The sequence below is a fragment of the Stegodyphus dumicola genome, chromosome 2, assembly GCF_044657685.1.
Source record: "Stegodyphus dumicola isolate Sdum_Otavi_A_Nest chromosome 2, ASM4465768v1".
NCBI lineage: Eukaryota > Metazoa > Arthropoda > Arachnida > Araneae > Eresidae > Stegodyphus > Stegodyphus dumicola.
The window spans coordinates 230,755,728-230,773,757 of record NC_140769.1 but is presented as its reverse complement, the minus strand read 5'-3'; the positions used below and the strand labels follow the sequence as shown (position 1 = coordinate 230,773,757).

Sequence of the window (18,030 nt, the reverse complement as noted above, 5' to 3'; positions counted from 1 at the left end):
GACCTGTTAGTAGAACAAAATCTCTAGAACCATGCAAGCTCAGCATAAGGAGATTTGATTGCATTAAAATTAATAATAACTAACTCTAATAACAAGCTAACCGTTCGATTTCAAGAAACTAATCTGCAGAGTAGGGAAAACTGCTAGTTATATATTTTATACGAAAGGATCATCCTCCATCATGTGCATGAAATTACTATAAACGTCATAGCCAAAATTCACTTGTTTATTATGATAAAAATTGTGCGGTTAAAACTTTTTGAAAAGCGCCCAACGTAATTTTCATTCATTACAAAGAAATTCCTTTCTGAGTTTCATAAATTCTTTTTGATGTAACGAGCAGGTGTTTCTTTTCTGCTGTGGAATCTCTCGAAATAAGACTTGTATTGAATGAAATCTTTGCAATTTAATATTAGAAAAAAGGTCGTTAATGTAGTACATTATTTGAATTTTTACACGTTAAAATCACATAATATTAACATAAAATTCATTCGTTTGGAATAAAAACCTGTTCATAGTTAAAACAATTATTATTTTGAGTATTTATCAAATGCTAAAAAGGTAATGAGTTAATAAATTTTATTTTGTGATACTTTGGTCGAAAGAAAGGGGGTAGAAATAGCAAAATAATTTTTTAAAAACTTTTAACTATATTTTATTTTAAATTTTGCAATTGTTAGTTTTCTTATGTTTTTCTACTATTTCTTTTGTTTATTATTTAGTTATTTTCATTTATTATAAAATAGAGCCAGTAAACAATTAAGTACTCAAGAAAATATTTTTCTTGTAATTCTATAAGTAATATATGTTTATTCATTTAAATAATGCAATAAATTAAAATTATATTCTTATTTGTGGCGACATCTATTGGCCATTACTGTAAAGAACTACATTGAATAAAGAATTGAATTAAAAGTAGAGCGTAATTTGAGAGAAACGCTAGGTAGTCTCATCTTATTTTTTAAAAATAGTACTATAAGGACCTAGTTATCTCTAATTAATTATATTTTATTTCAAACTCTTCTTCATTAATGTATCTGATATATTATCTTCAACTGAGGAATTTAGTTTAGTGGCACCATCTAGTGGGCAATAAAGGAAACTAAAGGATTTGAATTGAATTCTCTTGAATACTTTCACTTTCTTCAATATAAATTTTACTTACGCTTTTTTATTATATCTGTGATTCTCTGTATTTATGAAGCACTGGCTTACATAATTATGATATATCATGCATTGTTTCTTTGTGCCATTCTAGCCCACCTTATATTTCATTCACTATTTCTGTTTCCAAATCACATTACGTAAGATATTCTTCGTCGTTGAGATTACAACAAACAGCGCATTCCGTATTACAAAAAGATATTAATTATTTATTTGTTGAAATTGGATTAATTATTTACTGACAATTATCTGTAAAATAAAGAGACATTTAAAAATAATTACAATTCTTAGAAATGTTTTCATTGTTAAAAAATAAAATATTTGCTGTATTCATTGCAGCTACTACGCAACGATATTTCTACTATTTAGTAGAACTAATGAAATGCTTTCTTAGCCATATGCAACGTACGTTGGTTACAAAAATTCTGCTTTAATTCGTAGAAGTGCACACAGCACCGTTTGCACACTTAAGTATGATAAATTTTTTACTACTTCTCAGATCTCTTATTTACACCTGAATATTGCTTAATAGCGAAAAAGACCGTCTTCTTATTAAACAAAATATAGTATATAATGAAAACTAATTTAGAAATAATGATGTAGAAACACCGAAACGTAAATTTAATAATATTCCGTTTCGTAAGTGTTGATCCGGACAGTGGCGTAGCGAGCGGGGGGCAAGGGGGTGTATGATGCCCCGGGCGCCTCTCGCAGTGGGGCGCCAAATGGTCTCCAAACAAGATTTTCCGGAAAATTTCATATTTATTTTGATCGATTTCTGGAAAATATATTTGAAATTAATAATTATTATAATATAATTAATTACTCATTTTCTTGATTTGTCTGATAAAATATGTAATAAAATGTTTGCAGTACATCAACTAAATAGCTCCGCATACAAAACGTTCTTTCTGACCACTTCATTTCTCTAAAATAGGAATATATTTTTATTTTTTTAAAACAAAATGCAAGTATAGATCCCGCTTTTATATTTTAAAACGATAACATGACCTTGTCCCGAATTTTTCGAACATATCCAGTTTCCAAAAACCGATTCCATAGTCTGGAAATGGCATTTTGAGAAACTCGTAACGCTTTCGCTACAATGGATTGCGTTTGACTCTCCTGTAAACGCCTGATGGCCTTCCTGGCTACCGATTCAATTAAGTCATTAGGCTGAGACATCGTATATTCACCGCTTTAAAGCATTCAAAGCGTGTCAATTGTTTTTAATCTTCTACTACAAAAGGAATGCTGCAGGTCGCTCCTTATCTAAAACGCATAGTTTTCGATGTCACAGACTAAATTTGCATATTCCCAACTTGTAAACGCTATAATTTTCCTTTATAATCTTTTCCATTTCCTTTTGTTAAAAAGGTTGTCGATTATATGGTTATTTCATACCGAACTCACAATATTCCCTAATTGTTTTGAACAGTGAATGTGACTGCAAAATGTTACTCCGCAGTAGAAAGAAACTGAACCTAAAACTCCATTACGGATCTATGGAGAAAATGTTTTTCCAAGCCTAAGAGTAGCACTTCAACCACTCCTTACTGTTTCATTATCAAATGCTAGCTGTAAACGTTCGTTCAGCAAATTAAAATAAATTTGGACATATTTACAATCAACGATGGGACAAGATCCCCTAAGTCATCTAGCATTTTTAAATGTGGAAAGAGAAAAATTTGAAATGATAGACTTTGATAAAGTAATTCATAAATTTGTTTCATCCAAGACAAGAAAAATGTATACATAGTAATTAATTATATTAATGTATTATAATATTAAATTATTATTAATAAATATATCTACACTAAATGGATTTAAGATCATACAATATTTTATCTATAATATATATTAAACTTTTTATTGTTTAAAAATTGTACTTTTTTTAAAAACAATTATATAAATATGTAAAATAAATAATACATTTTTAACTAATTCTAGATCATCGTATGTGTGATTTTTCTGCCGACTCAGAATCCAATGCTAGTTTTCCGAATCCAATGCTAGTGCAGTTAGGTAGTGACTATTCTGAATATATTTTAGAGTATTTCATGACAAATTCAGCATTTTATTATTATTTGTATTATTTTATTATTACGAATATATTCTACACATTATATTACCGTGTTTTTTTTGGGGGGGCGCCAAAAAGGTATCTTGCCTCGGGCGCCAGTTGTGGTCGCTACGCCAATGGATCCGGAATGAACAGCAAGAATTTTGATTGCTTAGAATGTTTATCCATAAGGAAAAGGAAATTGGCAATCGAGGCAGCTCGACCTTTCAAATCTTAGGCTTGCTTTAGGAGCTACGAACCAGTCCGCGTGACTCAATCGCTCTGGGGAAAGTTCCCGGACACTCTGGTAACACGTACCGCATGGAAAACCATGTTGTCCTTCTCTCGATCGAACCCAAACGCTACCGTTACACCACGAAGTGTGCTACCGTTACACCAGGAAGGCCTGGAAGGAGGGAGAAAATACCTTGTCTAATCCCCCTTTTAAAGGACGGCTGGTCATTAGGGGACTCAGTCGCAATTCCTGGTGTTGAAGGTTCCTAGTCCACCACCTTTTAGTTCGAGTGCCATTTGTAGAATCATTAGGTTTATTTTGAAGTAGGAGATGTGAAAAATTTGCAGTGCCCTCTCCGAGACTTTATGTATCTAGACTTGCCTGTACCTGTGAGACGTCTCGAATTCGTTCCGAGTGTGCTACCATTACATCACGAAATCATGCTGGAAGGTGGGAGAAAATACCTTAAAATGTATAAGTTTGGTGATACTGATTGCCGCAAAATTTCACTGGCACTGAAAATTCAAGGAGGATCAAAATCATATTTTTAAGAGCGATGATATTTTGTAAAAATTTAAAAACTCTGAATTACAGGATCCTACAGACTCTAGATTCTGTTTTCCAATAGCAATATGAACAGGAATTTCATCAACTGTATCTCTCTAAAATTCTAAGGTATGTAAAGTATCTTAGAATTTTACAGAGATCACTTTATTGATGAGGAAGTTCCTAGATTCCATCATCCAGAATTAAGGTAAAGCAGGATGGATTATTTCTGTAAGATTTTTGCGATATTGTTTTATTGATGTGAATGATCTCTTTTGTTATTCAGCTTTGTGATTAAAATTTTTTGTCTTTCACAGGGTTTCTTCAGGAGGAGCATCCAGAAAAAAATTGAGTACCGTTGTCTGCGGGACGAAAAATGCTTGGTTATCAGGCTTAACAGGAACCGATGTCAGTTCTGCAGATTCAAGAAATGCCTCGACGTCGGGATGTCTAGGGACTGTGAGTTGTTTTCTTGCCTGTATCTCTGATTTAGTTTGTGTAGTTTTTGTATAAAATATCTTGTAGCTTTTCTGCGGAATTTTATCTTTTATGAACTTAATAGTGGAGATCACTGAATCATGGGATCCAGGGTCCACATATGATTCTGCATTCCATCATACAAAACTAGAGATGTTCAGAGACATGATTAACTTTCTCTTCGTATTATAGTCACTATTCATGGCTTATTTTGTTTACAGATTTAGTGTTTATGTTTAATTTTACCCTATTAAGGACCCCGTGATGTAAATTTCAGCTGCCAGAATCAGGGATGTCCAGGGACTATAAGTTGTACTTTGCTGTAATTTTCTCTGTTTGTATCATAGCCTGTAGGATTTTATGTTTAATATTAACAGTTATTAAGGGTCTAATGGTGGAGATCCGAGGATCATGGTGTTATGGATTCTTAGATTCATACCCGTGGACAATCGTGAGATATACAATCCCTGGATGATCTTGGATTTCACCCAGGATCAGAAATATCAAGATATTGTGATTTACTATCTATATCTCTTTTGTTATAGTTACTCTTCGTGGCATGTTCCGTCATTGCTTGTTGAATTTCTTCTTAGTTTGACCTTTTGTTAAAGACCTAATAGGGGAGATTCTGTGTTAAAGACTCTGTGGCAATTCTGTGTTAAAGTTCTGTGGCATAGACTCTGAGATCTGGGATGTCGATGTATAAGTTGATCCATCTCTGTATTGTAATTACTTTTCGTGGCTGTTTTTCATATTGCTTGTAGATTTCTCATCTTATTGTACCTGCTGGTAATGATTTAATAGTGCAGAACCAAGGATCCCGCAAGGACTGTGAGTGCAAAAGAACATTGTACGTACAATCCTTACGGATTTACGATCTTGCGATGTAATCGCCGTCTAATTCAATGCATTTAAGCCGACAAGGTCGTAGATATCGAGAGGGAAAAAGTCCTTTTTACAGTTATGCTACCACTTTTGCGCCACCGACCAAACTTTATCACCGTTCCGCAGCTCAGTCCCACTCAAAAGTGTACCCAGAGATCTAATTTTCAATACTGATACGTTGCAGAAATGTTTAATCATCAGCCTCATACCAGTACAGAACATTCAAAGAACCTTTAACAAGTATCAATACATCTTTCATTTCAGATTTGGTCGGAACTTCATCTCATCGTGAAAGATGTGATGGACTGATCGAACATTAATGCCCAATAGTAATTCTACATTTTTATTGTAATATACAAGTTTTCCCTAGTTACATTTTTCATGGCTGTAATGTTGTTTTCTGCAATTGTTATACCTAGGCAAGAAACATCTTCCACACTTTTGACGCTGTTCTTCGTGTTCTCAGTCCATTCGTACACTTATGTGCGACTTAAATACACATTAGCATACTGAATTCTCATCCAACGACGAATCGAAATAGGTTTCGCATTTTCGCTTAACAAAAACCTTATTGTTCTACAGTGGTCCTTCTTAGAATACTATTGCAATAAGTGTCTTCTGAAACTGATTACTATATTTCTGTGCGTGCCACAAGAGCTCTAACGCTGTCTGTTGGTAGCTCATAGTCGTTATCCTGCATAGTTGGCAAAACAATGGTATCAATCGTACACTGAATTTTTTTAATGTAACATTTCCGGTGTGCCATTAAAATGCTTAATGAGTTTTAATTTTTCGAACTAATTCTTCATTATTTAATGTTTAACTTTGAGCTTAATATCTTCAAGTTGATGGAAATGTCATGTACTAAGTATTATATTAGACCGAATAAATAAATCTTGTGATTGGAATACTTCAAAAATCTTTTCAAGCTATGGGCATTGTAACTATAACAAATCTAAGAATTGATGTATACTGAAATGATAAATAGAATTTAGAGTAAATATTCTCACAATATGTCATGTATGCAGAATTTTTTGAGAATTTTCGGCTATTATAAAAGCACATAAAAGCATAAGCAAAACATTATTTAGTCCAATCATTCTAAATAATATATCAGTTTGAGAGCAAACACAGAGGGATTTCGAAACTTCTGCCATATTTTAAACATAACCATTATTTTAAATGTTATGATAAGAAGAATAACGCAGATGGTCATGTTGTTGCTTGACTTTTGTGACAAGAGGCAATTTTGCGGAGTGTTAAAAGTAACTAATTTTTACATTATTTTATAATACCTTCCCTAAAGAAATATGGCGAGTCGCTCTCGTTATAAATGTTACCATATGTATTTAAGCAGTCTTCAGACCTTCAAGTCTGAAATTTTTAGTCTTCATCAAGCAAGGAGCTTTGACTTGCTTATCATTCATGTTTTAAATGTTGTAATGAGAGAGGAATAAAATTGAGCTTACCTTCTACTGGAAGACTGATCAGGGTTTTTACATCAACTTATGAACTCCAATTTGCAACGTTAACTATTTTGATCTTCAAGTTGATATATATGATAAAAGAAATTCTAAGAAAAAGCACTGTGTTAATGCTTACAATGCACTTGCCGACTGGCTGAAGGGAAGTATGGGTGTAGCTCTTTCAATCACGGCTAGGAACTTGGCAGTGAGATCAACACTCACTTGGGTCGCTTTTGTACCCGAAAGAACGGGAACCGCAGTTACATGTTTACGGCAAGACACGAAACGAGAAAATCAGCAGTGCACTCAGGCCATCATCGTTCCCCACTGGCACGCTTCATAGTTATATATTCAACCTAAGTGCCCACAGGCAAGGCCCATACTTACATGATATCGGTAAGAAACAAAGTTGAGAACAAAAAGTAACTTCACCATCTGTTATAAATTGATAGCTCACGCTTTAGGTGGCGCTTCGGCGCCTTGACTTTGTTGTTATTCTATAACTGAACTTTAGTTTCATGGAAGATCGAAGGTGTTAATCCTAATAATAATGAAGGCGTGTGCCTAATAATAATCCTTGTAACCATTGTATTATATGTAAATAAATTTGTGTATTAATAACGAAGCGGAATCATCACCTTTGGATTTAATGCTCTCTGATTGGTAATGAAATAGTTACTACATCATATGAAATCAGCACCATGTCTTAATTTTCCAGTGCTTGCCTTCACTTCCCAAACATGAAGTCTGCCTCTTCTATGGTATATTATATTGCTGTAAATATGTAAATTCCATGCTTGTCGTTATTGAACAATAGATTACACCCATCTCAGCACTTGGAGTGCTTTATTATATACGAATTGCACCTCAACAAGAATTATCTTTTAAAATCCGCGACTGATTATTATTACGTTGAAAAAAAAAATTATTACGTTGAAAAAAAAAACCTCCAACTTCTGGCGTCCAGTATTATCATCTTTATCAAACGTCGAGGCTAAAAAATTTTCGTTTCAAATAATACGTGTCTCATATCTATTTTAACAATGGTTCTCAATAAATCGTTAGTTTTCTGCTTTAAAACGTGTATTCGTTTTGAAAGTAAATATGTGTTTACTTTAAAAAGTTTTGATCAGGAATAGCTTCTCTAAGACGACCACGCTTTCAAATTATTTGGGTCTTCGATGAAATTGATATTCAGTACCCGTATTTTATTTATAATTTCAGAAATATCACTTTCAGACATGGTCGTCTATAGGATATGCTTGCCAAAATAGTTATATTGGCTAGAAACAATAAATAAAAGAATTGCCATAATTTGCTTTTAAAATAAATAAAATCATCATACTTCTATAAATCAACATTTTTTAAACTGTAGTTCATTGACTCATGGGAGTCCGCGTGTTAGCAGCCAGATATCCACCTCTTATTATTGAAGCGAATATAGCAAATATTTGATTTATTTTTTCAGTTTCAGAAGGAAAAATATTTCTAAAATGTCATGCAAGTCAATGATTAGGCGTTCGGCAAATTGTATTAAAGAGGTCTTCGAAGTTTAAAAGTACCGCAGCTACAGATGATTTACTCATCATAAAAGTTCTGTTCATGATGTATTGTGGATGACTTACGTTTGAATTATACTTTTGTGTTTCTTCAGCTGTGCGGTACGGTCGAGTGCCGAAGAGATCCCGTGAACGGATGGAGGAGAATCGTGTAACCCAGTCCGAGGCTGACCAATCCATTAGAGATATCGAGAATAAAGAATTGGCCATGTACGATATGACCCTAACCATCGCCCAGGCTCACCATTCCAACTGTGCCTACACCGAATTGAGGACGAGAGGACTTGTCAGAAAACCCGCGATATTAGTAAGTTCCATTTATAACTTTACACAACAACAACACATTGAAAACACCATTAAGTATTTATTGTTTAATTTGTGGATTTTATTAATGTTTTAGGGCCGCAACGAATTCCAAACGAGCAACGTATCAGAAAAGGGTAACACCCAGGTCGCCCCTGACAGCTTGGAGCAACAGAAGATCGTGATGTGGCAGCATTTTGCTGCCTTCCTCACACCTTCTATCCAAAGGATAGTAGAGTTTGCCAAGAAAATTCCGGGTTTCTTCGATTTGACGCAGGACGACCAGCTGCTGCTTATCAAGAAGGGATTCTTTGAGATCTGGGTTGTACATGCGTCCCGACTCACCAGCCCTTCCGACAGTACTATTACTTTTTGCGACGGCAGCTATATCACGCGCCAGCAAGTAGAACTCATGTTTGATGTAAGTATCCGTCTTTGCGTTCTTGGCGATTATGAATACTGTTCTAAATGTATATTATCTATATTGCTAGCAAGTGATTATCGGTATTTGTTAGTTGAATCAATGATCATATAACAAATGTCTTAGTATCCTTTTTTTTTAATATTTTCAGTGTATTAATGGTCAGTCCTTGATATCTTTAATGCACAGTATGAATGTCCGATTAAGACAATCAGAGATCATAGTCTCAGAATAATTCTTTCTGGGGTCCTTACTGTTATCTGGGAAAAACAGGATTGTAAGGAAATGCAGGAAACTTTGAGGTCCAAATGAGCATACAATTTTCTTTTCATTTCACCCATTTAAACTCACTCTTCGAACTATTTTCTTTTCATAATAAACTCTGAAGTTGAAAAGGGAGTTTATACTAACAATTTCTCGAAACCTCGCACAATCGGATTAACATTAACATTTGCATTATTTCTAGCAGGCTTTTCTACCAGAAACGAATCATTAACTCAAATAACTAGTATGTGACTAAATAAAATTGTGATGTGCCATTTTTTAATTGAAAGAGAAATTTATAAAGGAATCAAATTCTGGAAGTGAGTTCGATAGCGTTGTTTTAAACTAAGATTATCGTTTAACTGAACAGCATTTTTATGTAATTTATTTACGTGTCAGATTCTTCAACAAGTATGCATTCAACAAGTTATGCATAAACCTATTTTCTACGTTTTTAAAGAAGAATTATTCGTTATCGAAATTGTTTATCGGCAATGGACAGCCATTTTATGTAATTTCAGAAAGATACTTTTTCCCCCTCGTGTTCCAGAAATTCAACAAAATTCAGACATTCTAAGTTAAATTTTCTAATTTGGATACTGGAATAGGATTTCTCGATATCTAGTTTTGCGAAAATTCTAATTGAAATTCGCGTAAAAACTATTTTAAGAAAAAAAAAATAGTGTAACCATTTTACTATAAATTAAGAAAATAAAAGGAAAAAATTCCATATTCGTTGAAAAATCTCCGAAGATTCATTGAAATTGGTTTTAAACATAGTTTAGGGGCCAGGTCTTTACATTTTAATTCAGCTTTTGTATGGATGTTGTTGAAATATTGAACATATATTCACAAATTCTTTTGATATTAACAGTTCTGAAATATTAATTTGTTCATTTCAGTTCATTTAAACGAATGATATCATTTTCATTTGTTCTTTTTAGGTTAAATTATTGCTTCATTACACTAAAACAAGCGTGGATTAGATATCTTTTTTTACGCTAACATGACATTCTTTTCTTTTTCAGTATGAGTTCGTCCTGGCATTGTTCAACTTCGTAACCTCGCTCAATAGCATGGAGCTGAATGATACGGAGGTGGCGCTTTTCTCAGCTATTGTACTTCTCACCTCAGGTAAGTACTGTAATTTGCATTTACATTCTTGTAGTGATTTACTTTGTGACTTAAGTGTCACAAGGGACATAAGTTCAGTTTTGATGGTAATGTAATATACGAGTGTGCTGCATCCCTCCTGGCCGATAATAATCGGCCTCATGGTTAACGCAGCACACCCAACACAGATTAAAACAAACAGAAAATCCTTTGCAAATCTAAACTCTTTCGGCGGTCCACAGTAACAGTACCTAACAGTAATCTCAACTCTTTCGACAGTACACAGTGTTGATGGTACACAACTTCGCGACACTGAACCGTGACTGGAGGTGGTTTTAGTCCGTAACGCAGTTTTCAAAGTATGTTTCTTACCAAGAACGACCGAACCAACCAATCACTGCAAAATAGATGACGTCATTAGCTGACAAAACGAAATCGACTCCATGTTAGTCTTAGGTCAACGTCTGCTGTTAACAAAGAAATTCTCTTGCTTAAAATATCAACCATTACATGATTTGTTGCGATGAAAGCGCATTTTGCTGTATTTTATAATTTGGAAGATGAATCAACGATTTTATGACGTGGCAAGTAAGTAGATTGCAGCAGCTAATTGGGAGTATAAAGATTTTATGCTAAGTGCATTGGCATCTTTTTCCAGTTTTGAAGGTTAACTTTGCATAGCCAAAGTCATTATTCGTGCACCGGGGGGGGGGGTAAAAATAGCTAAATAAAATGTATATGTTTATATACATTGTGTGTTTATGTTTATGTATATGTTTTATATACGTATGTTTATATACATTGTTTATACACATTTGTGTGTATATAAAATATTTGAATGTTTTATGTCAGATATCATTTTCTACAATTTCTCGCATAAGATAACATGTGTAAACTGCGTTTTTCTTGTAAATATGTACCAATTATGTGTAACTAGCGTTTATTTAAGAAGAGTTAGAAAATATAACGTAAAATTAAACAAAAACAAAGGATTTTATCACAATTCGTAACCATTTGAATTCTTAAAATATATAACAGTATTTTATTTTTGCTTTTATAGAGAAATATACAACGTTCTTAAAATAACTATGTGGTTGCACCCCTTCCCTCAGCTCCGTATTAGGTGGTAGGAGGGATTTTGCCAAGTAAATCTCTTTAATGGACTCTATAAATTTCTGTCTTGAAACCTTGACTACTTCACATGATTCTGGGAAGGTGGGCTTCTTAGCGTCTTAAGGACAAAAGAGGAATAGGATATTATCAAATTCTAGTCTTCCGCTGAGATGCCCGGCCGATTGAGGCATGAGTAATGTGGTTTCCGTATTCGTCTCCTTCGTCCAAAGTTGAGGCTTTTTGAGTACAGATCTCAATAATCATAAGATACGACCTAAAGAGAAACCAAACCTTTAAAATAAATCATAAAATATAACATTTATCACCGAACGTGAAATTCACTTCCTCCCAAATGTGTTTGATATGTTCGTTTTATTATATTATTGATCAAAAGTGCATGAACTGAATCCTTGGTGTGTCAGCTTCTTCAACAAATATTAGAGCATGATCTGCCGCCCAGCGGTATAGTAGTTAGGGAAGTCTACTGGTTACCGAAGATACATTTCTTAGGCAGGTCAACTGATCCATAACTCACATATTTTCATTAGAGGAGATAATATGAGGTGTTAACTCCTTTATGAAGATCAAGTTTCAAAACGTTTCGAGTCTTTAGGTACATCTCTCGTAAAGGAATCCAATCCTTATGCAACTAGGAATTTCTTTAGTAGCTAAAGGAATAAATTAGTAATTTACCTATTTAAAAAAACCCTGCACTTTGTGAATTTTTTTTAAATGTTAAAAACTAATCTTCGTAAAGGTGCGCGCACAATTATGCGTGAGATCCTAGTGAAAATTTCTGATAACTGATCTGCATATCTGCCGGCATTTCGTAATCTCGGTCTTCACGCATTTTACGTTAAAATCATTATTCATGTCTTTTATCCTGTCTGTGAAATGTTTATATGTCTTGAAAAATTGTATATGCAACAGACAATGCGGTAAACTTCTTGTATCAATGCAGAATTTTCTGCGAAAATTTTACCGAGTTTAAAACAAAATTTAATGTTCATGCGTTGTTCCATTTGATTTGGTGCCATTGTACCAGTTCGTGCGTCTACTTTCCTCCAAACATTTGAGAAAATATTTATTATATGGTTTTTGGTATATGTTATTATGAAGAGTAATAATATTTGATTACGTTTCATACGCTGTTAATTTCATCAGAAAATGTTAGGTTTCTTTTCACAAAAATCACGCATAGCAAACATGATATTCGTTATGACGTACCTCACTTGTCTCATTATAATTTAACCCACATTATTAATTTCTGTAACTAAAAACTAAACAGTAATATTAAATACAAGCTGTTTCTTTTATTTCTGCTGCCTGTGGAATTAAAAACTAAGAAAACATATAACACCAAGACCTGCTGCAATTTTCAGAGCCAGTTAAAGACTGGAGTACAGTTTAACTGAAGAAATAAAAATGCCAAGACACGAGTCAGAAAGGAATAGAGCAAACTAGGGCTTTCGCCAGCTCTTAAATTCTGCTAGCAGTAGAAATTTAAATTTAACTTGGTCATATTGCAGGCTTTGAATAAAGTGACTTCCTTCAAGGCAGCAAGAATACCATCATTGTCGCAAAGGAAACTAACTCGGATGGCCGTAGCTTATTCGATTTATACTTGCTCCAGAATTACATTTCTTCAAAGTTCTGTTCTTTTTATTACACACTGAAGGATTTATATGTTTCGGAAAGTTCGAATTTAGAAGTAGAATCAAAAGAAAGAAGAAAAATTATACAAAAAGGATTGAGTTAAAAATTTTTTGTTAATAATGTCGTTATTGTTAGACATCTACATGCTCAGTTTTTAATCCATTTAGAGAGACATGGCATCTATGACCATAAAGCCATAGACCAGCTCCAGGAGAAAATCATGGAGGCTTTGAAAATCCAGGTGTCGAAAAATCATCCGGGAGAGCTCAACACCTTCCCCATGCTCATGATGAAGCTCCCCGAGTTGAGGTCCTTGGGTGCAAAGCACGCCGAGCACCTGGAATGGTTCCGGGCCAATTGGACTCGTCTCAGGCTACCACCCCTGTTTGCCGAGATCTTCGACATCCCCAAGTACGAAGAAGATGTCCAGCAATAACAGTGTAAGTCTTTCTTTCTTTGTTGCTTGTGAATGAAAGAACGAGGTTATTATTTTTTAATTTTTCAGACGAAAATTACTAATCATAATTCCCTCTACCTCCATATTTGCTTGAAAAGAGACGCCTTCATATCGGTACCCCCCCCTAAAAATACTTGGACCTTAATACAGTAACGCCACTGTTCGATAAGGTAGAACTCACAGTAGTGCCTTCACATAGGTGTGTCGATATTTTTGTGGATATCAGTTTTTAAATTGCGGAAAGCAGCCGTCATAAAAATGTTTCCGCCCCTACGTAAATAGGCTTTTAATTTGCTTCTTTGATGAATAAGGCAAGGGAAACTGTACTCCGGGATAAACACGCTAATTTCTTTACGAAAGTTACGATCTCCAAGTTGGGGAGCGGGAGGAAGAGATATTCGTAAATGGACACTTTATGCAGTGACACTGTTGTGGAAATTTTGGTCTTGGCTAACACCGGATGTCTTGCATAGAGGTGCATCACTTCTGTGCAAGCCTATGTGATAGGACCAGATATGCAGTGTTCACTTCGAAAGGCACCATCCTTTTTTAGAATGTTTCATTCCTTGAAATAATCATGCAAATGTTTGGATAACTTAGTTTTAGGCTAAGCGCATGAAAGTTTCTATGATTAAATTGTAACCCAGTTTCGACTGACACCCCAGAGTGTCTCCAGTCTGTCTGCCTTATTACGATCTTCTTGAGAGACCTATACGGAAATTAATCGTACAAAAATCCTTTGGGCAATAATAAAGAAGAAAAATTTTTAGTTAAATTTGTGTAGCTATATTTAATAAATAACTTTGTGTAGCAATAAATTTGTGTAACTATATTTGTTGAGAAAATACCTGACAGAGTCTATTTTTGACTAACGTTTAGTGATTTACAAATGAAAGATAATCATAAATGCTATTCAGATTTACTCCTAAACACAACTGGCGTTAAAGCTCCGTAATTGTTCTTCGCCTTCCAAAGTATGCTTTGGTGATTTATATTCGATTCAAGGTTCTTTTAAATTTCTATTTTCTTTGAGAACATGCTTTTGCAGCAAAGCGCAGTTAAAAAATTACCATGAATACGAAATATTAATTAAGTGAATTAACCGGTATAGTGGGGAAGTCATTTTCCAGAACCGTTCTTTGCAATCGATGCCTAAAAAACAAAAGATTGATCTTTAACATCCATATATATTTTAAATTACGTTTCTTTGCTAATGTTCCCAGGGAAAATTTTGTTTTGAAAGGCATACTTTGATTGAGTTTTATTTTATTTAATTATTTATATTTTTCATTTTATTTTAGTGTAAAAGTATGCTTAATGTTATGATGATATTACAATTATAACTTCTGTTTTGACACAGAATTTTTCTTCATTAAACAGTAACTAAGAATATGTATTGTTGAATTAATTGTCTTAGAAGGGGAAAAATTAAAAGTTTTTCTTTCTAATTGTCAGGTGTCGTTCCTTCTTAAATTTTCTGATTCGCTTTCAATTTCGTGGCTATAACCAACTCGCGCTTGACCGGAGTAATACCAGATGCAGGCCACGGTTAACTTAAAACTACGGTAAATCTGAAGGAACTGTTAAAAAAAGACATATCAAAGAGGAATGAAAAATACTGTTAGCAATTTACCTGTATTTTCAAGCAGTTCAATCTGCAGGATAAGTTCATTTGTAGCGCAAATTGAATCAGGATTCAAAACATTGTAAACACTAAACTGCAAATGACGGAAAATTAAACGTCATTTAGAAATGAAAAAGTATATAATTATAAATGGCTTTAATAAACAATGCTGACAACAGAACATCAGCCACTGAGTTCAATCTCGCTTCAAAAAGTCGATTAAAACTTTTTGTTTCTAAGCAGAATCCATCATCTGCTATTACTTATATTATCCGCCCACTTTTCTTTTCCTTTTTATATTTCGCCGTAGACAATTTTGTTTTACGCTGATGCTTTATTGCTGCAGTTCCGCACTGAAGTAAACAAACTTAACTTTTTTTTTAAATAGGGTCCGGTTAATCATACTTCGATTTTTCGTTAGTTATTGGTTGATTGCTGACACCTTAATTCCATTAATTAAAATATACACCACCAAATTCGCAAAATTACTGAAATTAAATTTTAAACTCAAGATACCCCTGCAACTTTCAAGGCCAAAACGCAGATAAGTGAGATGAACATGTGCAACTCAGAAACTTTCGGTAGCGGTCGAAGAAGGACTATTTTAATTTAAATACTTTGAAATTAATTGAACTCCCGCTTAAGGATGTGGTAACTTTCTCTGCTTAACCAAATTGCTCCCTACCCTGATGGCCTGCATCGCTTTGAAATGTTAATAAATTCTCTTTGAGATGCAAGCAGATCTTCTTTGGAGACTGTGTGTGCGGAAATTCGTAACTTTCGGCTTTTACGGGTTCTGCACCATGCAGTTTTATACGTGCGCAGTTTATACACATGCGCAGTTTTGTACGCGGACGAATACTTCGTCTTATAAAGAAACTGCTTAATATTTTCGCCATAATACCTTTATAAATTTGCAAAAATTTTAAGCAAATAGCAAAAAGATTTTTTAGAACTCGAAATAATTTAATATTGTTACAGAACTTTTCCGCTCACTTATGATCAAAATATTATTCTCAAACTCCCTGCGAAGTTTCTTACCGTCTAAATAATTTTTAAATATGCAGTTCTTACTGACATTTGTTTTATACTTTGCTTTAGTTTTTTTTGGCCGAGTTTTGGTGATATGTTTGCCTTGTTTGTATTCATGTTTGTGATATTTGTTAGATTTGTTAGATTTTAAAATCTAACATGTATTTTTTTTCTCTTTGAAAGGAATCCTGAACTTCAAATACATAGTCTTCAATAACATAGTAAGTGGAAAATAATCGAAATTGAAAATATGTTTATGGACAAAGAATATTGATGCTAGATTTTAATGCTTGAATGTGTATTTATATAATATTTTAGAAAGACACACATAAAAAGGGGGATAAATGAATAATAAAGTGATAAATAGAAAAAAAAAATCAGTCTTCTCGTAAATGGGGTTTTTAAAACGTCTGTGTTTAGGAGATGATTGACAAAGTTTCTTCAGCTTTTTATAAAAGGCGAATAAAAGTGTTCTCATGTAAATATTCAATTGAAGCAATAATGTTATCATCTCATGCCTATTTAGGAGTAAAATATTTAGGAGTTATTAAAAATTTCATCGAAATTTGTAGAATTTTTTTTTTAATCTTTCTAAATTTTTGAATAAAAGTGCATGAAATGATACCAGTTTCTTTACCTACCAAATAGTTAATAAAAAGAATGTTTTCATGTAAAAAAGGCATTGTTTTCCAAAACGAAATATGTTATTGTGCATTAAGTATTAAATCGATTATTAATGAACTTGTCAAATGCATTAAAAAAAGAGAGGGGGTGAACTTTTTTCTAGTGCCACGTGTTTTAGATATACATTATTAATATAAAAATAATTTTATTTAAAAAGTGCATAAAGATATTTAGTGATTACATTTGAATATCATTTAACCTAGGGTAGCTATATAAAAACTACCCTAGTTGCTCGCAGCGTTTGCCTTTGTACTTGCTTAGTGGTTAATGGATTCCTCATTTCGAAAAATGAAAATTTTAAAATATAATTACGAGAGACATTCTGTATGTACCGGCTTTTTAAATAGTTAAACATGTAAAAAATTGCATTAATAATTGCATTTCAGACTACATCTCTAATTCGGAATTCCATGTAGAAGTGTTTGATAGTTTCAATATCTTAGGAAATCGCTTCTTCCTTTTTGTAGAAGTTATAAATTGAATCATATCTTTTAATTTTTCGCAGATTTACCTTGTTGGATATGTCTTGTTTCATTAAAAAGTAATAAATTCTCGCTATCATTTGCCAAGTCAATTAATGTGTAGTAATGAGAGAAAACTGTGGAATGTTTTTGAAATTCCGGTCTACGTACATATGTAATTTACGCATATATGCTTACTGTGTAATAGATATGAAATTTTTCTAAATATTTTTTTTAAATCTTAAGAAAGAAAAGGACTTCCAAATTAATTGCTACTGGAAACTAGAACTGGGAACACGGTGTATGTCGATAACTCGCCAATAAATATCTGCCTTCCCGTTGCAAAGATGCCTTCCACCTTCACCATTTTCTCTCAACCATGTGCTCACCTTTTTGCATTTGCTTCGGTGGAGTTTTGTTCCATATTTGCTATTTTTAATGGGTCTCAGCCATTTGCCAAATAATAAAACGGAACCTACCCGCTACCTCTGAACTACGGAATTATGCA

At 33.5% G+C, this 18,030-nt stretch overlaps 1 protein-coding gene across 3 annotated transcripts in view; it reads left to right on the top strand.

Moving 5' to 3' along the window:
- The window catches only part of LOC118180988 (ecdysone-induced protein 78C-like), a 279,666-nt gene that overhangs the window by 250,683 nt on the left and 10,953 nt on the right, over window positions 1–18,030 (top strand). For 2 of the 3 annotated variants that reach the window (XM_035350069.2, XM_035350067.2), the window contains exons 3-8: window positions 4,325–4,466; window positions 8,490–8,701; window positions 8,795–9,118; window positions 10,411–10,516; window positions 13,432–13,704; window positions 16,561–16,598. In XM_035350069.2, coding sequence (XP_035205960.1) covers window positions 4,325–4,466; window positions 8,490–8,701; window positions 8,795–9,118; window positions 10,411–10,516; window positions 13,432–13,700 — 1,053 coding nt within the window. In that variant the 3' untranslated portion in view covers window positions 13,701–13,704; window positions 16,561–16,598. The remainder of the gene's footprint in view (window positions 1–4,324; window positions 4,467–8,489; window positions 8,702–8,794; window positions 9,119–10,410; window positions 10,517–13,431; window positions 13,705–16,560; window positions 16,599–18,030) is intronic. The other variant, XM_035350068.2, reaches the window with a different exon arrangement.